Consider the following 27118-nt stretch of genomic DNA (forward strand, 5'->3'; position numbering starts at 1 on the left):
CCCCCTGCCTCTTCCCCCAGTGTGCTGGGTTTCTGCCCCTCCTCCTCCTCTCCCTCCCTACGGCCGATCAGCTGATGGCCCTTGCTACGGAGGGGAGAAGGAAAAGCAGAGCTGCAGCGCTCTGCTCTGGGGACCTTGGGGAAGGGGGTGGAATCGGCATATTCCCTCCAGCCCCCTGTCATGAGCCGCTCAGGGCAGGGGGCTGCGAGCACCCCCACGACCCCAGCCCACACTCCCAGCCCTCTGCCCTGCCCCTGCACGCCCCTCACACACCCCCAGCCCTCTGCCCTGACCCCTGCACCCCCCCACAACCCCAGCCCTGACTCTTGCACCCCCACATCCACATCCCCACTCCCACCCTGAGCATCAAACGGGAACTCCTGTACACACACACCCACATTCCCACCTGCACCCCTTGCACCAAATGGGAGTTGCCCAGGTAAGCACTCTACACCCAAACCTTCTGCCCCAACTCTGAGCCCCCTCTCTCATTCTAGCTCCTGGCGAGACCCTGTACCCCAAGCCCCAGCCTGCTCCTTCACCCTCAGCTCAGTGCAGAGAGAGGAAGAGAATGGGCCAGAACCAGGGAAAAAGTAGGTACCTACTCTGTGGACAGGATCAGGATCTCAGACCAGCAGTGGGCTGAGCGGCTCTGGGGTTCTGGCTGCTGGCCCCTTGCCAGCCGGGGTCCCAGCTGCAGGCCCCGCTCAGCCTGCTGCCAGCCTAGGTTAACGGAACCCCAGGCCGGCAGTGGGCTGAGCGGGCCGGCGGTGTAAGATCAGCATTTTAATTTAATTTTAAATGAAGCTTCTTAAACACTTTTGAAAACCTTGTAGACATACAATAATAGTTTAGTTATATAATATATAGACTTAGAGAGAGAGACCTTCTAAAAACGTTAAAATGTAGTATTGGCACGCGAAATCTTAAATTAAAGTGAATAAATGAAGACTTGGCACACCACTTCTAAAAGGTTGCCGACCCCTGCTCTACTGCATGAGCTAAAAGCTAACTGGCTTAGTTAGCTAAGGCTGTAGAGCAGACTCATTAATCTCTCTCTCTCTAAGTGGTCTCGGTGCCACTAGATGGGACAGAACACCACAAGGTGTGTGGGTTACACATGCAGCATCTAATTACTTTTAATTTTTAAAAAGGTCACCTTTGGTCTATGTTAAAACTTTTTATTGAATATCTGATGGACATGTAAGTCTGAAAGAAAATTAATGAAGTATTTGATAGCCTTAATTTAGAAACTGGATGGTTATAAAAAGAGGTTTAAAATATTAATGTTCAGAAGTACTTAATATAATGGGAAGAGTTTTTAAATGTTCCAGTATTTAGAGAAGCTAAAACTTCTGTCAGAAGTTTTATAGTTTGACTTTCTTCATACTTCCACTTAAAAAAATCCCCAAAAACTCATGAGAGCTGAAAGGAAAATTATGACCAGTTTTGTGCTTTTTCACTTGATGTACATTTTTCTTTTCTGTATGTTAGCTTGAATTAGTGTGTTAACTTGGTCTCAAGTATGCTATTAAGTAATTTCTATTGTATTCTGTTTGATATAGGTTCTTATACCAGGCTTATCAGAGTAGAGTCTGAGTGCCTTCCGATAGTGCATTAAGCAATGTGACTACACATCTGTCACACATTGGTTTGTCTCATCTTCTGTTCAGCAGGAGAAGGGTGTGCATTGGGAGCTATCTGTTTTGGTAAGGTGGTTTCTTAAAAGTATACATGTTGCTATGTATTTGTTAGAGAAGATGAGGTCAAAGAAACGTGCCTTGTACTTTGAGCAGAATGTGGTGAGATTTGTGATGGTCCTTGTTCCTGGGAGAGTTCATTCCTCAGTATTGGATCTGCCTCTTAAAAATTTCTGACTTCTGTACAGATGATCTTTGCCCTTCCGGTAGAAAGCTCCATTGAGGCAGAGAAATGTAGTCAACCACAGTCTTTCCCCTGGAGCTTTAGGTGTGTTTTTTTTTTTTTTTTTTTTAAAGATATCCTGCGCCCAGGCAGTAGAGTACCTTGAAGATTAGGATTGTGCTAGGCCTAGAATATTCGCTTCAAGTAGATGAGTTTGTAGTTGACTTCAGCTAGTTCCTCTATGAGATTACTGAGGAGTGGGAGATTTGATGCTGGGTTGGTAGACTAGGTATCCAGGGTGAGTTCCTTCAGTGCTGGTTGGATTTTTGTGTGTTTGAAGGAGGAAGGGAAGATTACTTCTCTGAGGCATCGGCTATTTTGAGTGGCATAGTTGCTCATGACTCTTTTACAAGCCAAGGAGACCATCTGTTGGATTCACAAGTCTTGGGTTGAGACTCCCTTGGGATGTCCAGAAGTTCTTGATTAGTGAATGTATTAAACTATGGGAATGTAGGTGAGGTGCTGGTTAGTGGGTATAGCAGGATCCATGCAGTTTTGAGAAGGATTCCTAAATGTTCAGGATCTTTTGCACAAAGTAGGATGATAATTCTTCAGTGCTTTGTGCAGATTATAGGCACTCAGAGGTGATGAAGCAGTTTATCACCCTAGATCAGTAGTTTTCAAACTTTATTTCTGGAGACCCAGTTGAAGAAAATTGTTGATGCCTATGACCCAACGTAGCTGGGAATGGAACTGAGGGGTTTGGGGTGTGGGAGGGGCTCAGGGCTGTGGCAGGGGGTTGTGGTGTGGGAGGGGGTCAGGGCTCTGGGCTGGGGGTGCAGGCTCTGGGGATGAGGGGTTTGGGGTGTAGGAAGGGGCTCCAGGTTTGGGGGGGCTCAGGTCTGGGTTGGGGGATTGGAGCGCAGGCTTACCTTGGGTGGCTCCTGGTCAGCGGTGCAGCGGGAGTGCAGAGGCAGGCTTCCTGCCTATCCTGGCACCACGGACCCCGCTGTGCCCCAGAAGCGGCCAGCAGCAGGCTGGTCTCCTAGACAGAGGCGCGCAAGCAGCTCAGCGCATCTCTCACCACAGGCACAGGAAACTGGCCAATGGGAGTGTGGAGCCGGTGCTCGGGGCGGGGGCAGTGTGCGGAGCCCCGTGGCCCCGCCCGCCTAGGAGCTGGACCTGCTGCTGGCCACTTCCGGGGCGCAGCGCGGTGTCAGAACAGGTAAGGACTTAGCTGGGCAGCACCGCTGACGGGACTTTTAACGGCCCAGTCAGTGGTGCTGACCAGAGCCGCCGTGACCCAGTCCCTTCCATGCTGCAACCCAGTTCTGGGTCGCAACCCATGGTTTGAAAACCACTGCCCTAGATACCTTGGTGTGAGATTTGGCAGCTTCATTGGAGGCTGGTAGGAAGGTTCTCTTGGCCTGTAATATGGCTTCAGTGTAGGCTTTGAGGGATTAATTATGTTTTCATCCTGTCTGTATTAACACCTGTATTGGTGCTCAAGTTTCAGCACTGCCTCATCCCCCATCTTCATCCAGGGGAGCGTGTTTGAAAACCAAGGCTACAGAGGGAGGAGGGATGGAGTGAGCAGGGCCTCAGAGAAAGGGGGGGGTAGGGGGCGGGGCAAGGGCGTTTGGGTTTGTGTGGTTAGAAGTTGGCAACCCTAGACACAAGAATGGTAGAGTGATAAATAATGATGAAGATGAACTCAGTGGGCTAACTCCCCTGCTGATGCACCAGAAAACACACTTAAGCCACAAGTTTTCAGTCCCTTTTTCTTCAGGGCTTTGGTTTCATTTCTTCAGTATAAAACTATCTAACACAAGTGTTCAGCATCTCAATCATGTCCTTTTCCCCTGACTTGGGGATGCCAGCGGCAGCCTTTGTAGTTCCTGCAGCTCTCATTTAGCTTTTGCAGGCTTTTGTGAGGATTAAATGATCTTCCAGCTATCACCTAATCCCTGGCCTCCCAGCATCACTCCCTTAAAGAGCCATACCACCCAGGGACAAAAAGGCAGACATAGGGTGATCTGGATCATAAGACAATATCTACAGAATGGAGGACTGTATTCTGGAAAGTAGTGACTAAAAAGGATTATAGTGAACAAGCAACTGATGAGGCACTCCCATTGCAGTGCTATGGCAAAAATGGCTAATGTGATCCTTGGATGTATAAAAGGGAGTCTTCACATCAAGACTGGTAGCTTTTCTGGAAGATGTGCTATAGTAAAATACAAATTATTAGGTTCAATACAGGAGTAACTGGGTAAAATTCTGTGGCCAGTATTATACATGAGGTCAGACTAGATGATCTTATGGTCCCTTCTGGCGTTAAAATCTATCAGTCCCTGACTTGTTGAATTGTAGACATGACCCTAAAGGCAGCACTTATCAGTCATGTCTTTATGGAGGCATAACAAAATACAGTATCTGAAACTGAATTGCTGGAGAGCAGCTTGTGTATTAAGGGTTTTTAGCTAGCCTATGCTTTGTCTGCTGTACTTACAATAGAGAACACAACTCTGCTTTTTTTTTTTAACTGTTTCTGCATGAACTTTTTTTTTTTAAAGGAAGAATGAACAAGTTTTTCTCGCAAACAGGTTAACTATGTCCTGTTAAACTAGTAATGTGATTTTTTTAAAATGCATCTGCAGCTGTTCAGTTGTATTAAAAAAAAAAAAAGGTATTTTTCCTCTTTAAATATTTATTATTGAAAAGTGAATGGAAAACAAAGATGTAAAATATGTAATATCATGTGGTCAACTAAAAGAATTTTCTAAAGATGGACAATGACTAGAAAATGAAGCTTCAGAAATATTAAATGAAATTTGGAAAACAGAGTTTAATAAAAAGAACAATTACATATTTAGAACAGTTTAGAAGCTGAAATAGTAACCCACAAAACGATTTAATGTCCAGAAATAATAAATAGATGATTGGGCTTAATTATTCATAGTGCTGCAAAGACTTTTAGATACTGGAGTTTGTGATTTTAAATCTAAAGCCTTTTGTTTGTTTGTATTTATACTGTGAGATAGTCACCAAAAAGTTGTGCCCTGAACAACATCTTAAAAAACCAAAACAACCCCCCACCCAAAAAACCCTCTGCAATATCTCCTCTGTGTGGTTTCATTGTATGAAGTATCTTGAGACATTTTGCTTGCTAAGAACCAAAGTAGGATAGAAACTACAAAATCAATGTATCCTATATTAGTTATAAAATATTACTTTGATTAAGTCTCCATTTTGGTAAAAATTAAATATAATTCACAGACAAAAGTTAAGGTTCAAAGTATGTTTTGGTGGTGTCCAACCAACATTTATAAGCAGTATGCATCCGATGAAGTGCCACAAGTACTCCTTTTCTTTTTGCGGATACAGACTAACACGGCTGCTACTCTGAAACCAGTATTAGACTGTTACTACCTGTGCAAAAATATTACAGCTTTATAAAATTGCTAATGTTAGAATGTCTGGAAATGAACAGCTGAAAGGTCCAGCCACTTGTATACTGCCAACCCTCACCCCCCATTTAATTATTTATTTACCCATCATCCTGCTCAAGTTATACCTTTCACCCTGAACCTTCACTTTGGTCCCTTGTTTTGTTCTAAGAATAGCAATATTCTGTTTGTATATGGAACTGTAGTAGAGAGATTGACCAGGATATAATTCCATAATCATTGTCAGTGTACTGTAAGTTGTCATAGTGTGTTGTGTCGGTGGAGTAGTAAAATATTTGTATGAACTAGAATTGGAATGATCTGCTTGAAGTTATGAAATATTGTGATGGTGTTAATAAACTTGCAAGATTTAGATATATTTATATAATCAGTATTGTGTAGAAACTAACATATTTTTGAAATGATTGGTTTAATATGGAGTTGTATTGGTAATAGAACTAGAAAATAAGATCTTTAATTTTGTGTCCAATTTTGTGTCTAATAAGGTTGAATGGGTGATTGAAGTTGAATGAGGTGATAGAAAAGAATGGTATGGTGCTGCTGAGCTATTTGTGTTCTATTGTTCTTCATATTAAGACATTATTATTTATATTACTGCAGTGCCTAGGAGCATTCTAACATTTGCATTTCCAAAAAGATGTGCATTTTGTAAAGAGTGCTATATTAGCTGTATGGCATGTGAAGCACATGGTGCAATGTAACTTTTTTTAATAATGAAGATTTTTATATGGGAATTCCCCAGGTTGGTTTTTTTTTTTTTTTTGGAATAAGCATTAAGAGTATCAATTGGATTGGTATATGTGGACCACAGAATGGATGCTCTGATCAAACAATCTTATGAAGTCCATCAAAATAGGGGTCCTGCCTGCAGAATTCTACAAGTCTGTATGCAGTGAATGAAGGGGAGAGGATTTTATCTGTACTGAAACTTTAAACATTTAGTTCTCAATCTAGAATTTTTTGGAGCATTTAAAGTTTTTTTTATTATAGATGACTCTGCATTTTCCTACACTCCTCCACACTCGCTTGTCCCTTGAACCTCTCTTTCATTGTCCCTTCCTCACCACCTCCACATTCCCAGAAAGTATCTTGCTTCCCACATTCCAGAACTGGATAACATCCAGGCCACCTATGTTAATAAATCTTGAAAAACTGATGTTTTCTGCAGAGAAGAGGGGAAAAAAATTCTTTTGCTAATATTTTAAAAAGGTAGGTGGGATGACCTGGGTAACTGTAGGCCAGTCAGCAGATAGTGACCTTGCAGAAAATAATAGAATGGGTGATGTGACTCTATTTTATTCTTTGGCATTAATCATCAATAAAAAATAATCAGCATGCTTAATGGAAAAATGTCCCTTTAAACTTGATATTGTTCTTTGACAAGATTACAATTTTGGTGACTATAACTGTACTGATATATTATTAGACTTATATATGGTGTCTAAGTAACACCCGTATTCTGATTTTGAAATTGGAATTACACAATGTCAATATTGCAAATATTAAAGGGATTTAAAAATTGTCTGAGATCTCAAAACATAAATTATTTGGGAATCACCAATGAGAAGTGATGTGTCTTGTGTGTGTGGGATTTTTCCAGTGATGAGCTGCCAAAATCTTAACCGGTTCCTTCCTCACCCCATGAGGGGGTCATTGCCCCCCCCCCCCGGGACTCCTGCCCCATCCACCCCCCTCCCCTGTCCCCTGACTGCCCCCAGAACCGGGCAGGAGGGTCTCGTGGGCCACCGTAATGGGTGCCCACCCTGCCCCTAAGAGCCAGAGGGACCTGCCGGGGGGTGAGGTGGGGAGTCCCGGCGGTGCTTACCTGGGGCAGCTCCCAGGAAGCATCCGGCAGGTCCCTCTGGCTCCTGGGGGTAGGGTAGCGTAGCGGCCGCTCCCCCCACTGATCACATCAAAAGTGGCACCTTAGGCGCCAACTCTGTGGGTGCTTCGGGGCTGGAGCACCCATGGGGGAAAATTTGGTGGGTGCAGAGCACCCACCAGCAGCTCCCCACCCCACACCCAGCCCCAGCTCACCTCCACCTCCTCCCCTGAATGTGCCGCCCTGCTCTGCTTCTCCATCCCACCCCTCCCCGGCTTCCCGCGAGCAGCTGTTCACGCGGGAAGCCTGGGAGGGCTGAGAAGCAGGCGGTGGCTTCAAGCTGAAGCCCAGGGTGGCGGAGGTGAGCTGGGGTGGGGAGCGGTTCCCCTGCGCGCACCCCCGGGTTACCTGCTGTGGTGCGGGCGGCCCTCCTCATGTCCCCCGCCCCAGCTCACCTCCTCCTCCCTGGGCCTGAGTGCGAAGCCGCTGCTTGCTTCTCAGCGCCCGCCCCCCGGCTTCCTGCACGAACAACTGATTCGCGGGAAGCCGGCAGGGGGTGGGGGGCGGAGAAGCAGAGCAGGGTGGCGCGTTCAGGGGAGGAGGTGGAGCGGAGGTGAGCTGGGGCCGGGCGCAGGGTGGGGAGCTGCCGATGGGTGCTCTGCACCCACCAAATTTTCCCCTTGGGTGCTCCAGGACTGGAGCACCCATGGAGTCGGCGCCTAAGGCGCCACTTTTGGCCGGTTGTTTAAGTTAGTAGCCCTTTTAGAACCGGTTGTCCCTCGCAGAACAACCGGTTCTAAAAGGGCTTCTAAATTTAACAACCGGTTCCAGCGAACCGGTGCAAACTGGCTCCAGCTCACCACTGGGTCTTTCAGTACCTGGCTCTCTGCCCAGTGCTATTTCATATTTTTACCAGTGATCTGCAAGAAAAATGCAAAAACATTGCTGACAGCTTGCAGATGACCCATAGAGTGGTGGAGTGGTAAATAACAATGTGGGCAAGCCATTAATAGAGGGATGTGGATAGCTTGTGAAATTGGGTGCAGACAATCAGCAGTTTTTTTTTTTTAATAAGGGCAAATTAAAGGATAAGAATTAAGAAGGGGAATATAATTCTGATACACATTATTTTATGAAAAACAGATCTTACTGAACAAATGTGATATCATTTTTTGCGATTACAAGTTTGGTTGGCAAAAGTAAATCTTTCTTTTGACATAATATACTTGGACTAATGTAAGAGACAAGGTAGGTGAGGCAATATCTTTTATTGGATCAACTTCTTTTGGTGGAAGGTACAAGCTTTTGAGCTACACAGGACACTCCTTCACTTTTGGGGAGAAGGCAATCAGTTTTTGAGCTAAATACAAGTTGGGACAGATTGTCAAGTATAAGGGGTAAAGCATGTCATAGGAGGCCACTTGAAACGAAGTAGATCAGAGGTCCTCAAACTTCACTGCACTGTGCCCCCCTTCTGACAACATGCCTAGTTTATCTTGGATTGGGAGTATTTGGATTTTTAATACATGTAGCAGCTTTTACAGGATGACTAGCTTAATCACCAAAATCTCCAAGAAAATACAGGTCAAAGATATTTAATCACAGCCTTACTTAATGTTTCAACATTTCAGGGTGGGACTATTTCTGTAAATCAATATGCAAAAATATACTGTACTATATAAATATTTTAATGATGTCTGTGTCAAGCTGTCTGAAGTAGCTTATGAGCATGAGTGCCAACCTGAAGGCAGACTGTCAAGAAGCAGGGCACAAACCTCAAATTGATTGAGTTCTATACTTAGATTTTACCAACCAAGTAACAAGTGTGAACTCCTCAAGCACTATAGTAGCCCAACCATGGAGTCACAGACAGTTCTCTTGGGTACTTCGGTCTATCTTGCCACCCAGCCAAGCTTGCCTTTGTGATAGATGGTCCCTTACACCAAAATTTACAATAATATTCAGGTTACTCCCAGTCCCAAAGGATTGCTTACCCTAGATCATTTGAACCTTAGACCTCACACCAAAGACAACGCCTATAGCCAGTTCTATAGTGAATGAACTAAAGTTTCATTAACTAAGAAAAAGAAATAAGTTATTTACAAGGTTAAAGCAGATAAACATACACACACAAATGAGTCAGGTTCCAAAAGGTCACAGAAACTGCTGAGATGTGCAAGCTTTCTGTGTCCTCTAGAGCTGAACCAAGCCAAGCAACTTGGATCCCTTGCTTAGAAATATTGCCCTCTCAAAATTCCAAGCAGCACAGTGATACAATTCCTTCCTGTCATGGATTTTTATTCCCTTATCCCAGAGTTCATACTGATGGGACAGGTGTTTGCACCCCTCTCCTCTTCGTGTGTGTGGTGTTTGGGCATCAAACTCTGATGTTTCACAATGGCTCATTTGGTTTCAATGGGTCTCCTTGAGTACAGGACTAGCACTTTAATGCTTCTTCCCTATTTGGTGAGTTACAGATTAGAGAGGTTTACAATGGAAACACTCAGTATAACTTTATACCATGTGATACGGATGTTATAAGTGAGATCAATACATTCAGCATCCTACAAGCATTTCATCAAGTCTAAACACATTCTGATAAACTTATCTATTTTATCAGTGCTAACCCACAGGTGAGCCAGATTGGTTTCCAGCTATGCATTTCTCAGTGTTGAGTGAGACCTAGGAGCCTTGGCGTAAGTTGGCTGCACACAAACCTAAACTAGTAGGCCTCACTTCAGGCTTACTAGCATCGATTAGTGTCCCTTTCAGGGTCGACTGATTTTTATATCACCAATTTGAGCCATGTTTTAGATTAGCAAGCAGAAAACCTTGATTTAAATAATTGATCTTAATGTGTTCTGTTATAACTTCCTGTTTTCCTTGAGAGAGGTTCCCATTGGTTGGTATAACCATTAAAACATTGATTTGATTATTTACAGTTAAATATAGCTTTTACATTAGTTTAGTACATCTTACTAACCAGGAGGATGCACTATAGCTATACACACTTATTTAAGCAATTATATAGCTTTAGCTTAACAAATATTTAAATTTTTAATTGCTAAGTTTTTTTTGTTATATTAAAAATGTATTTATTATTTGAATAACTTTTTAGTCGTCATTTGTGTCAACCTGCATCAGACTGGATATTGGAATTAAATTAAACACACAAAATGAATATCTTTAAATTGTTTTGTTTGCGAAACAAAACAATTTCAAATATGCTGGATACATAAGAAAAAAAATTATTTCTGCTAAGCTTTTCCATGTGACAACTGAAAGTACTGACATTTGGGGGGAGGGGAAGTACAATGCCAGATTTTATTACATTGTGAAGACTGAAAATGGTACAGATACTTAATGCAGAACAGGGTATATAGTGCCATGTTTATAAAGTTTGACCTTAAAAGTTAGCTGAATATATTTTTCCCAATTCCGCAAATGAAGAAGCAGACCATAACTCATTAAATGTGAAAAGGTATTGTCATAAATATAAAGGGAAGGGTAAACCCCTTTAAAATCCCTCCTGGCCAGAGGAAAAATCCTCGCACCTGTAAAGGGTTAAGAAGCTAAAGGTAACCTCGCTGGCACCTGACCAAAATGACCAATGAGGAGACAAGATACTTTCAAAAGCTGGGAGGAGGAAGAAAAACAAAGGGTCAGGGTCTGTGTCTGTCTGTATGATGCTTTTGCCGGGGACAGAACAGGAATGGAGTCTTAGAATTTAGTAAGTAATCTAGCTAGGTATGTGTTAGATTATGATTTCTTTAAATGGCTGAGAAAATAGCTGTGCTGAATAGAATGAATATTCCTGTCTGTGTGTCTTTTTTGTAACTTAAGATTTTGCCTAGAGGGATTCTCTGTTTTGAATCTAATTACCCTGTAAGGTATTCACCATCCTGGTTTTACAGAGGTGATTCTTTTTTACTTCTATTAAAAGTCTTCTTGTAAGAAAACTGAATGCTTTTTCATTGTTCTCAGATCCAAGGGTTTGGGTCTGTGGTCACCTATGCAAATTGATGAGGATTTTTACCAAACCTTCCCCAGGAAGTGGGTTGCAAGGGTTGGGAGAATTTGGGGGGAAAGACGTTTCCAAACTACGTTTTTTCAGGAACCCAGATAAAGTTTGGTGGTGGTAGTGGAAGTCCAAGGGTAAAATAGTTTGTACCTTGGGGAAGTTTTAACATAAGCTGGTAAAAGTAAGCTTAGGAGGTTTTCATGCAGGTCCCCACATCTGTACCCTCGAGTTCAGAGTGGGGAAGGAACCTTGACATGGTGGCAGAGTGATGGGATTAACTTGAAATCCTTTTGAGATCAGTTTGAGATTTTTTGAACCAGAAATACAGATTTTAAAAAGGAAATTTTTTTTTTCCTTTGGGGCTGCTGGAAAGGAGGTCCAACTGAAAGCAGCTAGTTTTTACTCTGCTTTGGGGCCAGAGCAGAGACAAAAGGGAATTACCTTTGTGAATTGCAGGTTTTCTTTGCCTGGAGGCAGAGTAGTTAACCTCCTGCAGGGAAATTCAGTCTTCACAAACCTGAGGTTTTTTTTCCCCTAAAAGTAAATAGGGGGGTGTTCTCCCCATTTGCCTGGAGACAAAAGTGGTAGGGTTTTTTTTTTCCTTAGGATTTTGATTTTTTTTTTTTTTTTTTTACAAGGAGCACAGATATGAAAAGCAAATTTTTTCCTTTGGGCTGCTGGAAAGCAGGTCTCCAACTGGAAATAGTTGAAAGCTTTTTTTGCTTTGATTTGGGGCCAGAGCAGAGACAAAGGGAATTGTCTTTTTCTGTAGGCTGACAATCACTATCAGAGAATAGGTATCCTATTCCAGCACAGCAAAACTTTACAAGCCAAGTTTTGTTTGTTTTATTTCTAAACCTTGGGTGTAAAGTTAGTTAAAAACAGAGAGGTTAGGATGACAGACTCCACGGCTCAACAAAAGCTGGAATTAGCTAGTTTTGAGGTTGCTGAAAAACAAAAGGAACTTGAAAGACAGATAGAACTCATGCGGATGGAGAAAGAGGTACAGGAGGGTGCCCACAGGAGGGAGATGGAGGCAAGGGACAAAGAGAGGAAGCATGTGGAGGAGATGGAGAAGATAAAGGCTCAGCAGAATATACCAACAAACCCTAGCAATCCTCCTCCAGGTACCACTTCCCATCCCAGAAAGTTCCCCGCCTACAAGGCAGGCGATGATACTGAGGCCTTCTTAGAAATCTTCGAAAGGGCCTGCCTTGGGTACAGCATCTCTACCGACCAATACATGGTAGAGCTGAGGCCGCAGCTCAGTGGACCCTTAGCTGAGGTGGCGGCTGAAATGCCTAAAGAACACATGAACAAGTATGAACTGTTTAAATCCAAGGCGATAGTCAGAATGGGGATAACACCCAAGCATTCTTGTCGGAGGTTCAGAGTGCTAAGGTGGAAACCAGACGTGTCATTTACCCGACATGCCTACCACATTGTGAAACATTGGGATGCCTGGATATCAGGAGCAAGTGTTGAATCTCCAGTAAATTTGCCCTTCCTAATGCAAATGGAACAATTTTTAGAGGGTGTTCCTGAGGAAATAGAAAGATACATCCTAGATGGGAAGCCCAAAACTGTAATCAAGGCAGGAGAGATTGGAGCCAGATGGGTGGAGGTGGCCGAGAAGAAGAAAACTGGTTGCAGTTGGAGCGGAGACCAGAAGGGACAACCCCAGACCACACCCTGTTACCGGGGGCTGCCCAAAGCCCCACCTACCTCCCAAAGAACCCTCCAGACACCTTATCATCCCACCACCCCGTTCTCCAGCAACCCACCTCGCCCCAGTGACCCGTCAGCTGGACAATGTTTTAAATGTAACGAGCTGGGGCATGTAAAGGCCAGCTGCCCCAAGAACCCCAACAGATTACAGTTCATTGCACTGGAATCACACCAGAGATCCGCAGGCCCAGATACCCTTGGAGCGGAGGGAAACTGTGAGTGTGGGCGGGAAGAAGGTCACCGCGTGGAGGGACACCGGAGCACAAGTGTCAGCTGTCTATGCTTCCTTAGTGGACCCCAATTTAATCAACCCAGAGATCCAAGTGACGATTCAACCCTTCAAGGCCAACTCTTTCAATTTGCCTACAGCCAAGTTGCCTGTCCAGTACCAGGGCTGGTCAGGAACGTGGACTTTTGCAGTCTATGATGATTATCCCATCCCCATGCTGTTGGGGGAAGACTTGGCCAATCATGTGAAACGGGCCAAGAGGGAGGGAATGGTCACCCGTAGCCAGGCTAAACAAGCCGTGAGGCCTAGCTCTATTCCGGAAACTTCTATCAGGACCCGGTCAGAGGTGATGGACCCGGACCCCAGGCCAATGTCTGCAACAGCAGTAGTGGATCCAGTCCCAGAGACCCAGTCTGGGACTGAGACCCAGACGGAACCAGTCCCAGAACCGGAACCAGCGGAACAGCCAGCATCAGACCCATTGCCAGCACTGAATCCAGTACTTGCAACCTCAACACCAGAGGGTCCCACCGAACCTGAACCGGCAGCAGCCGATAACCCTACACAAGAGGCTCAGCCGGAGCCTGAACCCCAACATAGTGTCCCAGCGGAGAGCGGTTCACAGTCAACGGAAACAGCCCCATCCCCTACATCGCTTCCAGAGGGACCAAACATAGGTCCACAATCCAATGAGGAACTGATGTCTCCAGCATCAAGGGAACAGTTCCAGACCGAACAGGAAGCAGATGAAAGCCTCCAGAGAGTTTGGATGGCGGCACGGAATAACCCACCGCCTCTCAGCTCTTCTAATCCAGGTTTGTTGTAGAAAAAGGACTTTTATACAGGGAAACTCTTTCTGGTGGACACCAGGAAGACTGGCATCCTCTGAGACAGTTGGTAGTTCCAACTAAATACTGGGCCAAGCTCTTGAGCTTAGCCCACGATCATCCTAGTGGCCATGCTGAGGTGAACAGGACCAAAGACCGTTTGGGGGGGGTCATTCCACTGGGAGGGAATGGGCAAGGATGTTTCTACCTATGTCCGGTCTTGTGAAGTATGCCAGAGAGTGGGAAAACCCCAAGACCAGGTCAAAGCCCCTCTCCAGCCACTCCCCATCACTGCGGTTCCATTTCAGCGAGTAGCTGTGGATATTCTGGGTCCTTTTCTGAAAAAGACACCCAGAGGAAAGCAGTACATACTGACTTTCATGGATTTTGCCACCCGATGGCCGGAAGCAGTAGCTCTAAGCAACACCAGGGCTAAAAGTGTGTGCCAGGCACTAGCAGACATTTTTGCCAGGGTAGGTTGGCCCTCCGACATCCTCACAGATGCAGGGACTAATTTCCTGGCCTGAATTATGGAAAACCTTTGGGAAGCTCATGGGGTAAATCACTTGGTTGCCAAAGGTTTTGCCTAGAGGGATTCTCTATCTTTTGAATCTAATCACCTCTGTAAAATCAGGATGGTGAATACCTTACAGGGTAATTAGATTCAAAACATAGAGAATCCCTCTAGGCAAAACCTTAAGTTACAAAAAAGACACACAGACAGGAATATTCATTCTATTCAGCACAGCTATTTTCTCAGCCATTTAAAGAAATCATAATCTAACACATACCTAGCTAGATTACTTACTAAGTTCTAAGACTCCATTCATGTTCTGTCCCTGGCAAAAGCATCATACAGACAGACACAGACCCTTTTGTTTTTTTCCTTCCTCCCAGCTTTTGAAAGTATCTTGTCTCCTCATTGGTCATTTTGGTCAGGTGCCAGCGAGGTTACCTTTAGCTTCTTAACCCTTTACTGGTGCAAGAATTTTTCCTCTGGCCAGGAGGGATTTTAAAGGGGTTTACCCTTCCCTTTATATTTGACAGGTATTGATTCAACATACTTTATTTTTTTAAATAGTTGTAATACATTGTAATGAATTTAGGCCTTAACAATAGTTGTAATAAATTCAAATGTGGTTTTTAATAATTTTTTTTAAACCAAACTTTGTCCTTCAAAAGACATTTGATTTCACACTATGATCTGCAGTGGAAATGACTGGGGAAAAAGTGGAAAGGAAAACAAAACTCAGAGTACCTTTCAATTCTTTCTTTCTGATTCATACTGCCCCTAGCTGTTCCAAGCAGACATTGACTTTTTATGTATGTCTAAACAGGGATATAAAAAAAATCCTGTGGCTGGCCGGGTCAGCTGAGTCGGACTCCTGGGTTTTGGGCTCCAGGGTTGAAAAATTACCCTGTAGACATTCAGGCTCAGGATGGAGCCCAGGCCCTGGGACACTGCTAGTATTGAGGGTCCCAGAGCCAAACATCTACGCAGCAACTTTTAGCCCTGCAGCCTGAGCCCTGCCATGGGGCTTTTATCACCATGTAGATGTACCCTTAATAGAGTTTTGTCCTCCTCTGAATTCTTCCCAGTCATGTTTTACTGTTCAGATGTTTACCAAGTAACACTTTCTTAAAAATTTTGTGGTGATCTTTTTATTGGTCACCGAGTTATTTTGGTTTTTTCCAAACTGAAGGGATATCATACTTATTACCGAAAACATAAACTCTTGATTAGCTCATATAAAGAAATGGTATCTAAAATGTATTATCAGTCTAAAAACACAACTGTTTTTGTTTTAGATTAGCAAAGAAGTGAAAGAAAAACTTGCAGTCCAACTGCGAAATTCAACTCCTGGCCTAGGTGGAGCTAAAGTAGAAGAACTGGAATTTTATAAGGTAAGTTAAAGCTGACGGAAATTGTGTAACAATACTTAGTGTAAATGTCACAATTGCGTGTTGTCTCCACCTCCTTAAACTAGGGATGTAACATGTTAACTGGTAAGCATTAGTCTAACCCAGGGGTGGGCAAACTTTTTGGCCCGAGGGCCACATCTGGGGGGTTGGGGTGCAGGAGGAGGTGCGGCAGGGACTTGGGGTGTAGGAGGGGTGCGAAGTGCAGCAGGGGGTTGGGGTGCAGGACAAGTGCGGGGTGCGGGCTCCAGCCTGGCGCCGCTTACCTGCAGCAGCACCGGGGTGGCAGCAGCATGCAGTGGGGCTAAGGCAGGCTCCCTGCTTGTGTTGGCTCTGCTCCGCTCCCGGAAGCGGCTGGCACCGTGTCCCTGTGGCCCCTGGGGTGGGGAGGTGGCAGAGGGCTCCATGCTTTGTCCTCTCCTGTGGGTACCTCCCCTGAAGCTCCCATTGGCTGCGGTTCCCCGTTCTCGGCCAATGGGAGCTGCAGGGAGCGGTGCTGTGGTGCTGGCTGCTTCCAAGAGTGGCGTGGGGCCCGTGGCGCCACGGGGGTGGCAATCCTGCGTGCCGGATACAAAGCCCTGACGGGCCGGATCCAGCCCAGGGGCCGGAGATTGCCCACCCCTGGTTTAACCGGTTAACCTGCAGGCTGGCCGGCCCAGCGGCCCCGCACCACCCGGAGCATGCCCAGTCCCAGCCCCGGCCAGCCCTTTAACTGGTTAACCGTTTAAATGAAATATTTTTTAATTGTTTAAATGGTTAACTTTTAAAACAATATTTATATCCCTACCTTAAACCCTAAGGTTCCCAACTTTAGATTATGTGGTTCAACTGTTCCCTATTGATTCTGCTATTTGAATTATCTGGTGCTGAGGAGCTCCTGTTTCTGGCAGGAAGAATTTTTAGGATGAGGAAATCCTTTACTAATGGGAAGTGGAGTGTAGTCATGGATTGCAGATTACAGTGTCCTTCCACCTGATTGTTCAAACTGGTTTTCAGTCTTGAGTCTTTCATGTGTTGTACTTTTCCCTTTCCTTTTCATAGAATCATAGAAATGTAGAGCTGGAATGGACCTTGAGAGATCATGAAGTCCAGTCCCCTGCACTGAGGCAGGACCAAGTAAACCTAGACTATCCTTTACAAGTGTTTGTACAACCTGTTCTTAAAATCCTCCAGTGATGGGGATTTCACAACCTCCCATGGAAGTCTGTTCCAGCGCTGAACTACCCTTATAGTTAGAAAGTTTGTCCTAATATCTAACCTAAATCTCCATTGCTGCAGATTAAGCCTATTACTTTTTGTCTTTCCTCTTGTGCACAGTGAGAACAATTGATCACAGTCCTCTTTATAACTGCCCTTAACATATCTGAAGACTGTTATCAGGTCCCTTCTCAGTCTTCTTTTCTCAAGACTAAACGTGCCCAGTTTTTTAATCTTTCCTCATAGGTCAGGTCAGGTTTTCTATACCTTTTATTCTTTTTGTTGCTCTTCTTTGGACTCTTTCGAATTTTCCACATCTTTCCTAAAGTGTGGTGCCCAGAACTGGTCACAGTAGTCCACCTGAGGCCTCACTAGTGCTGAGTAGAGTGGGACAATTATCTCCTTTGTCTTACATACAACACTCGTGCTACTACTCCCCAGAATGGCATTTTATAGGCATATTCTCCACTCCCATTATTCACATCATTAATAAAAATATTGAATAGTACCAGACACAGGACTAACTGCTGTGAGACCCTAATAAATATGTCATCCCAGTTGGAAAGCCTATCATTGATAACTACTCTTTGAGTACAGTCTTTCAACCAGTTGTGTACTCACTTTGTAGTAATTTCATTTAGACCGCATTTCCCTAGCTCGCTGATGAGAATGTCATATGTGACTGTGTCAAAAGCCTTACTAAAATCAATATATATCAAGTCTACTGATTCCTCCCTATCCACCAGACCAGTGATCCTATCAAAGAAAGAAATTAGGTTTGTTTGGCATGATTTGTGCTTTACAAATCTATGTTGGCTGTTCTTTATAGCTCTATTATCCTCTAGGTATCTACCAGTTGGTTGTTTAATAATTTGTTCCGGTATCTTCCCAGGGATTGAAGTTAGTCTGACTAAGCTGTAATTCTCTGGATCCTCTTGTTTTCCTATGTAAAGACAGGTACTATGTTTGCCCTTCTCCAATCCTTTGGGACCTCATCTGTACTCTGAGTTCTCCAAGATAATTGCTAATGGTTCTGAGATTGCTTCAGCTAATTCCTTAAGTACCCTAGGATGAATTTCATCAGGCCTTGCTGACTCGAGTATATCTAACTTTTATTTAAATATTCTTTAATCTGTTTTTTCCTTCTTTTGGGAAACATTTTTTCTCTGCCAGTCAAGACACTCAGAATCTTTCAGCATCCTCCCCTCTCACTCTGAAATGCTTTTAGTAGAGAATCAAAGAACCCCCTTGGCTTTCCACAATTGCAAAGATAGTTGACTCTGCTTACCGCATCTCATATCTCAGGTCTGAAGAAGAGCTACTTGACCCTCTGCAGGCTTGAGCATCTTGGTGGTGGAAATGGGATAGGTCTCAACATCTCAGGCTCTGCACAGAGGAAGTTGCCAAGACCATCACCTACCAGAACCCCTGTGTCAGGCTAGCAAAGAAGTGCCTCCAGCAACTCCCTTCTTCTCTTCTCTTCACCAGCACAAATGTGGGACTGGGGCAGACAGAGTGATACTGCTATCTCCCCCAGTTTGGACTTGGGTGGCTAGAAAATCCATGGAGTAGCAGCAGTAGTTACAACACGAGTGACTTACATCAAAGGTGGTAAACTGCTCTTACCACTATGTGTCCCTTTTTCTTTAGCTACTTTGCCACTGGCCTATTTAACTTCTTTAATAGTATATATAGAGGAAACTAAATTCGTTTTTGAGAGCCCTTGTCTAAAGTGTATTTACCTCTAGTGAATAGACTGAAAAGTGGGGGAAGACATCAGCAGTACTCTGCAAAGGCACTGAGAAAACTTCAGTCACAGCCAGATGGGTCCAGACAGTGTTAAACAAACGACACATAAATTCAACAAACTTCTACATTAACTTTGCTTCTTACATTTTCATGTTCCTCCCTTCCAATTCCCCATGAAGACAGTCAGGGTCAGAAAAATTATCTTGTAACTTGAAGTCTGTAAAACGCAGTTCTGTCCTTTATCCTAAATGATCCAGAATGGCTCTTTTTGCTCTGTGATAGCAAAAACATTTGGGGGCGATGAACTGAACATCAACTCCTGAATGGTCAATGAATACATTCTGAAAAGGCATTTCAGAATAAGAATTCTTGCAGTGGGAGGCTGGATTTGGCTGTTCTGGGGCTGGTCAGAAACTTGTTTCTGGCATCTCTAATAGTTCATGCATTTGCACCAGGTGCAGTCAAAGGAAAAGATCATGATTTTTACTCCAGGTCATCCCCTTGGTGGTATTTTTGAAATTTCATACAACAGTTATGCTTTAGAGAGAAGGAACAGGATTTTGTGAAGGTTTCTGAAGTTTTTATTTTGTTCTGAAACATCTGTATTTTCTTCCCATGGACTGTTTATATATATTTCTGGAATTTCCAATCCTGAAAGTAGTTCCTAGCTGCAGTAAATTTCTTCAGTCATTGAGGAAGCTCACAGATGTTAGGAGTAGGTGACCGAAGAGAAAACATTTTTTACATGCTTACGTATTGCTTGTGGTGTTAGGAACCAATCTGTAACAATCCACCCAGTGGCAGTGGTTTTAGGGAGCCTCCTATCACTTGTATGTTGAGTTATGAGATGCTATTTGTGTTCTTGGACTTCTCTCATGTGCTGGCTTTTTGTGTTCAAATTTATAATATGGGTTTCTTGTTTACATAAGAGTTTCTAAAGCTTTCCAAGTACTATTGGCTATGTTAGATTTGAAATGGGTGTTTGCAGCATGTGGTCAACTGAGGGGTTTCAAGTTTTCTACTTTTCAGACCTCCACATTACAAGGTGGCAGTTTTGAGTCTGTTTCCAGTCTCCAGACACCAAAACAAAATAGTGTGTAAATTTCATATTTCTTCTTCGAGTGGTCTCTGTATATTCCTACTTGTGTGATCAAGATGCCTGTGCCATGAGAGTTTCTGGAGCCTTCTGGAAAGCATTGTCCATTGGGGCCACTCACCCCTCCTTCTCCCTCCATCCCGGAGGGTTCTGAGGGCATAAAAGGGGGAGTGACCCCAAGCACCCTTCAGTTCTTTTCTAACTGCTGAAGGTGCAGCAAGACTTGGATTGCACACAGTGTCCGTGATGCTTTCCTCATTGCTTTTTCTTTTTTTCCTCTTTTTTCCCCTACCTTTTTGAGGCAAATTTTGTTTATAATTAATCAGGTTTTTCTTTTAAAGAATTGAGAAGATGTCAAGACAAAGGCATGCTGGGTAGGTATGGAGGAGCAGGAGGACCAACACACCCCCAGGTTCACGAGGGAGGCTCCTCAGGTCTACTTGATTAAATTGATGCTGAATAAGTTCAGTGTCAGCATCAAAGATTGTCCCACAGGAGTGGGTTTGCCTGCCTCTTGCATCCCTGCATGTGGGAGGCATCTCAGGCTGGGCACTGTTGAGGTCCTTAGGTTTGTCCAGTTTGACCAAGGAGACCTAGTGCCTTAAGTGGCTTTCTGGCTGTTGGATCCAATTTTCTAAGGATCTGGATCCACAGAGCTTTGATCTGGTGGCCTAACATGTATCTGGGATCTGCAAAACCTGGATCCACAACAGAGTACGGATCCAGAGCTTACTAAATAGCTTTTTTTTTTTTTTTTTTTTTAATTTTGTGGCTGATAACTATGGCTTTGGTTTCAAATGGATCCAGGGTCAGAGCCTGAATCCAGATTCAACAGTCAAACATGGATTGCCAAGCACGGTTGCCAGGAAATGGATCCAATTACCTGGGATCCAGCCAGCATGAAAATCTGACATCTCTGAGTGAGAGTCACTTGTCTAGTTGCATCCGATGAAGTGAGCTGTAGCTCACGAAAGCTTATGCTCAAATAAATTGGTTAGTCTCTAAGGTGCCACAAGTACTCCTTTTCTTTTTTTTGCGAAGACTAACACGGCTGTTAATCTGAAATCTGTACCACAGAGTCCCAGAAACTGTCCAGGTCAGTGGAGTCTGGTACTACCTTTCCAACACCATGATTTTTTGCAGAACTGCTTGCCCAACTTATTCTGTGCCTAACATAGTGGCATAAGCAAGCAGATCAGTGTTGGACACCCTTTCAACACTGGAAAAGGGAAATGCGTCAGAGGTTTGTGAATAGTTCTGGAATGATGGACCTCTGTTACAGGCTATTGTGTTTTACCTAGTGCTTCCTGTTTGGCCATTTCCAGATGCACATACTCAGACATACCCTGCTTGTCTGGGAGAAGGTTTTCCCCATCCAGTGCTCCATCTGTCGGACCCTCACCTATAGGTGAGGACGGAGATTGATCCATTCTTAGACTCTTTTACTGTCAGAAGTTGTAATAATCAATCTAATTGGTCTGGGGACTGTCAGTTCCCTTGGTTCTGGGTAGGAACTGCTGACGTACTCTTGGGCTCCCAACCCATTCCTGTGGGCTAATTGAGCTGCCCAGAACCAGATTTATGAGAATCTGATAGGCTAAGAACTGATGCCAGGATCGGAGGCTCCCTTTAGGATGTGAGGGTACTAGACTCATTTCAGTTTTCTTCTGACATTAACAGATTTGAGGATTTCTTTGCTACACAGCCTCTGTAGGAGAAACAGGGTATTGTGTCACAGGATCCATCTTGTGCTCCAGAAAGGACTGCCTGTTGTATCCAGAGTCTCTTAGAAACTCTCAAATGCATTGCCAAGGTTCTGCAGAGAAGACAGTGGTGTAGGTCTTATTTTAAATTTAGAGCTTTTTATGAGGGTCTGTGAAAACTACTCTGATGTTCCTTGAATCTGATATCATAAATGTGCTGATGGAACTGTCTGATCTCTCAAAGGAGGAAATTGTATTAGAAAAATATTGGGCTCTGGGATACCTACCTTCAATTATAACTTGTTCCTTGTTCTGAGCCAGGAAAGAGACTTTTCAGGTCTGCTTCTGGCTCCACCATGGAATACACAGTGTCTAGGATTGGGTAGTGTCTTTGGTAGCCTCCTATACAGGTAGGTGAGACATGCAAAGGTGCCCATCCTTAACTTTACCAAGCCTTCCTTGGAACCAGTAGAGCATTTGTGTCCAGTGGAGTAGTTGGCTCAGCACATCAGAAGGTCTTAATAAATATAGCTTTAATTCCTCATATCTTGGAAGGAAAAATTATACTTAAGGTTGTCATCCATCACTTACGCTTAATGGTGCATGAGGTTTGTTTCCTGGTTACTGTGTGAATGACATGTCTCATCTACCATATAATATGAACAACAGGATTGTGTGGCATGAGGCAAAATGCTGGACGGCTGTACTAATCCCATGAGGTTCATCATATTTGTTTCTGGGTTCCAGAGAGAACTCCAGAAGTGTTCCAGAGGTATTTCCCCCCTCCCCCCTCTGCCATGGTCACATCTGTCTCTTTACAAACACCTCTGACTGAAGTTTAAAAAAAAAAAAAACCTCTATTGATAAAACTTTACCTTACCCTTTGGCCTTTCTATGGCAGGAAGTGTTCCATTAAATGCCTGGCTGTGTATAGACAGATGGTTTTTCCCTAGTGCTTTGAACATGCAGGGATATTTCCATACCCATTTTGTAGATGAGTGCTCACTGAAGCCTTGATCTATTCAAGACCTGCAAACGTTCCTGTAGTGGATGGGTTCGTTACTGCATTTATTTGATAGATTTAATACCAGACAATATCTGAGGCCTCGTCAAGGGCACTTTATTACTCTCCTAACTTTTCTTGCCACTAGGAATACCTGAGCCACAATGTCTAAGTACTTTCAAGATGCTGTATTTCATAAGATAGGGGAAGAACATGCCTTCCAGAGAGTTCCCCTGTCACCTTCCTGTCATCTGCAGTAATAGTCCTAGAAGGTGTAAGGTATATTTCAGCTACATGTCAATCCATTCCAAGGTTTGTGATCTCAGTGGGAGATGTGGCTCCACGTGAAGGTACTGGGCTTAGAGCTATTTCTTTGACTTGGAAGGCGTTTCTTCTGTTCATAAACTCCAAATCTGTCTAAATTCTGATAGACAGCATTATGGGAATGCATTACACAGACCACCAAAGAGGGGTTTACTTTAGCGAGTTGTCTGGGAAATTTCTTGTTCATAAAGTTTAGTATCCTTATTGGATGGGTTCAATATCTCATCTACCAGGAAAAGATGATGTATTGGTAGATTTTGCTTTTTGTTTTTCTTTTTTTATTCAACAGTACAAGTGCTCTAGCAAGGGCTCCATCTTATATTATTTTGTTCTACAAGTGGGATAAATATTAAGTCCTTTTCTAGCAGCGATACCATGCTTGTGAATGCTTCTGATCCAAAGATAAGCAAAGTCTAACATCAATGTTGCACTCCTTTCCTGCACCAAGAACAGGAACTTCTCTGTATGTTGCCACTGATTCTAGTGAATTAAGAGGTTTTATGAGCGTTGGTTCAGTTGATATCAAGTTGCTGCTGTTAGCCATGGTTAGAGATTGGCAGAACGATCTCAATATCATGATGTTAATATCCATAAAGTCCTGCTTTCCAAACTACTGGGTCTCCTTCTGTGAGATGAGGCGGAAGTCTCTACTCAGGGTAGAAGTTTCTCTCATTGACATAGACTCCAGGTTGCTTGGTCTATTGATTGAGTGTTATGCTGAGGTCTAAAAGACTGATCAAAAACTTCTGTTTTTCATTAATCAAACTTAGATCTCCCATCTGGGTAGCACCTAAGTGGGAAGACCTAATGATGTCATTTTAGACTGTTTAAATGCAGATGCCATTTTTGATAGCTCAGATAGTCAGTAGGCTTGCGTCTCAGTATTTATCTCCTTTTAAGTTGCATTCTTACAGAGCAGGTGGTCCTACCTATGTCTCCATCCCAGCAGTCTGAGATTTCAGTCTCTTTCAGATCATTAAAATGACTTTGTCCTGGGCCTCCTTTATTTTCAGGGAGGCAGGTATCATACTTTGGTATATTCAGAGAACTTTGTCATCATTTATAGCAGGCCAAAGCTTATCTACAAGTTCGTCAGTCTCTAGGAGAAATGTGAGGAACCTGTCGTGGTCCAGAGGTTGTCTATCTGTTGTACTATGTTTCATGATTATCGCAGAATCATTGACCTGTGGCTGGGCTTCCACCTCTTGGAATTGTCAGTCCTCATCCAGGACAATGGCAGCATCTCTGGCAGATCCCCATGCTGTCTTCTTTGCATCGTGTTGCACGAATGATACTGCAGCCTGTATTTTTAGCAAAAGTATTCTCTCATTAAGACTAGGTTTAGGAGAACAAGATCTGTCGCTTCTATTCCCTCTTGATCTGGTATCCAGAGCTCATGCTTGTTTGGCAGTTCTGCAGTGCTTGTTTACCTAGACCTCCTCCTCCTCCATCTTTCTGGGGCTGTACTGCTGGCTAAACTCCAACAAGTGGGAATATGCAGAGTTCACTGAAAAAAATGAGATGAGCCTCTGCATAGTCACACTCCCTGCTGACCTTCCCTACATCTTTGGAGTCTCAGCTTAGAAATTCCTGAATTAGTGTCAGGAATTGAAGGGTTGCTGGGGCCACTCCCCCTTTTATACCTCAGATCCTTCTAAGATGGGAGGGGCGACTGGCCCCAGAAGGTACTGGAAGCTTGTGGCACAGGTCCCACGTGATCCCACAAATGTGTGTGTATATAGAGGCTCATCTCGAAGAACTCTGGTTACAGGCAAGTAACATTCATTTATTTATAACCTTTAGTCTACCTATATATTCTCGTAATGATTTGGGATCCAAAACCAACATTTTTAAACTTGGTTATCTAAAGATAGGTACTCACAATAAATAAGTGGCCTGACTTATTTTTTTTCCCATGTGCTGAGAGTAGATGCTAGCTTTTCTGAAAACTTAGGACATTTTTATTTTGAAAATGTTGGCTTCAGTTTTTGAGAGTCGTTATTTAAAAACAAACATTTGTTTCCCTTTAGCAGTCCCTTTGTGTAATCTTGAATTGTGTGGATGCTGTGTAACTGTAGACTCTATTAACATGACACTTCTCAGTTCAGTGCTATTCTACAGTTGGTTTCTTTCTCTTCCCATTTCAAATCCAGGTTCCTTCACAGGAGGCTATGGATTTGTTTAGAGTAAGAAGAGTTTACCTTCTGAATGGCTTCGCATATGTGCCTCATACGGACATAGTTGCAATAGTTTTAAATAACTACAGAACCAAACTGTCTAAGGCCCTTGCGGTAAGTACCCATTTTTTCTGAGCTAGTTTTGTACCTTTGGGACCATTTGTTAATTCACTCGCTGCACAATATGCTGTAGCTGGTCAGAACATTTCACCTGAAAAATTCCAGCTAAACATTATCAAAATTTGCTTACAGTGCTTAAAGTAAAATAAAATAAACAAGACGCGTGAGGATGAACTGAAGGAACATAATTTTAAGTAAAATTGGAACCTGCTGCCATGGATATTGTTAAGGAAATATCCTTTTTAGACTGTTTAAATGAAGATGCTCATTTGTGATAGCTCAGATAGTCACTAGGCTCGTGTCTCAGTAACTACCTTCTTTAGGGCTATAGCTACACTACAGCTTAAGTTGACAAAAGTTATGTCGCTCATTGGCCACACCGTTGAGTGACATAATTTATGCTGTCCACACCAGTGCTTACGTTGGCAGAAGAGCTTCTTCCACTGATATAGCTACCGCCACTCGTGGGCTGGAGTAATTAAGCCGATGGGAGAGCCCTTTCCCATTGGCTTAGAGCGGCTGCACTAGAGAGTTCTCTAGTGTAGCCATAGCATAAGTTGCGTTCTTACACAACAGGTGGTCCTGCCCATATCTCCATCCCAAGGTTTTAGCGGTAATTTCTTATGTGAAAAGTAATGTAACTCTTATTGAAGAGGTTAACCCTGGACATGACTACCTTTTTTTTATATTACTCTATTTTGCAGCATTTGTAGGTATAGATAGGAAGAAAATATGCAGGGAGTGATCTTAAGTGAGAATTAAAGTAATACTAATTCCTAACTTGTACCCTTACAACTCCTATTCAGACAAAATAGGTGCTCACTGATGTTGGAGGATTTCACTGAGACCTCAAACCCTCCCCCTCCAATGTAATACTGGAGCACCAAACAAATGTTGCCCCTTTTGAAATGGCACCTTATTTGTCTCCGCTCAGCAATACCATTGCATAAAAAGCCCTAAAAGCTATATCTTGAGGTAGTTTGTGTTTCCATGCTGTGCTGGGGAAGAGCAGGGAGGGGAAAGAATCACAGGATTAGATGCTCTTGGCAAATCATTCTCTGTCCCATCAGCCTGTAGAGGGACCTGGGAGAGCAGTGTCACATTACCTAATCCCATCTCGTATTTAGAAGCTAGATCTGACCTTAAAATCTATGAATCTGGAGAGTGGTTGAACATAGTTTAGGTTTTCTTTCTCTCCCCCCCTATGACAGTGGGATGCACAAGAGCATTATATGCAGTCTATGTGTAGCATTCCTCTGTCTTGTTTTGATTTGAATTTTTGCATCCTGGTGTTGCTCAGTCTGTTCAATTTGAATGAGTAAGCAGAAATGATAGCAGTCTTTAGAATAAAAGGAGAGGATTGGAGAGAGAATTTCAAAAACTGGTTTCTATTGAAAAAAACAGACTAATAGTAACTGTTCCTATTCCCAGTAACTTGAACTGTTTATAAGGTGAGATGGGCCCTGGCCCATAATTGGGGCTCCTAAGCGCTAATGCAGTACAAATGTGTGGTGAAGAGATCAAATTAAAAAATTGATTTACTTTAAAATATTTATTTAATTTTGCCACACCTCTATTGCCAAGCTTTCCTTCATCTTAGATTTTCTTTTCTTTTTTTGATTGCATGCAATCCCTTCCCCTCTATACTACTTATGAGGCTTTGGGAATGAAAGCCATTGAACATTGTAGTGTATTAAACTTTGTCACGAAGTATTTTAAACTACCATCTATATTTGTGTTTGTTTTAGGGGTTGGGAAGATGGAGAATTAAGGGTATTTCATGGCAATAAAAATAACCAAGATGGTGGAATTTAGGAATTGCTGCCATGGAGGGGGCCTGATCATAGATAATATATAAAATGAGAGGAT

The 27118-nt window shown here is 43.3% G+C and overlaps 1 protein-coding gene across 4 annotated transcripts in view; it reads left to right on the plus strand.

The window, feature by feature from the left end:
• PRIM2 (DNA primase subunit 2) overlaps positions 1-27118 on the plus strand; it is a 297206-nt gene that overhangs the window by 49688 nt on the left and 220400 nt on the right. For all 4 annotated transcript variants that reach the window (XM_074947892.1, XM_074947891.1, XM_074947893.1 and 1 more), the window contains 2 exons: positions 15770-15865; positions 25106-25243. In XM_074947892.1, the coding sequence (XP_074803993.1) occupies positions 15770-15865; positions 25106-25243 (234 nt within the window). The remainder of the gene's footprint in view (positions 1-15769; positions 15866-25105; positions 25244-27118) is intronic.

Source organism: Natator depressus, chromosome 3, assembly GCF_965152275.1.
Source record: "Natator depressus isolate rNatDep1 chromosome 3, rNatDep2.hap1, whole genome shotgun sequence".
In the NCBI taxonomy this organism is placed as follows: Eukaryota; Metazoa; Chordata; order Testudines; family Cheloniidae; genus Natator; species Natator depressus.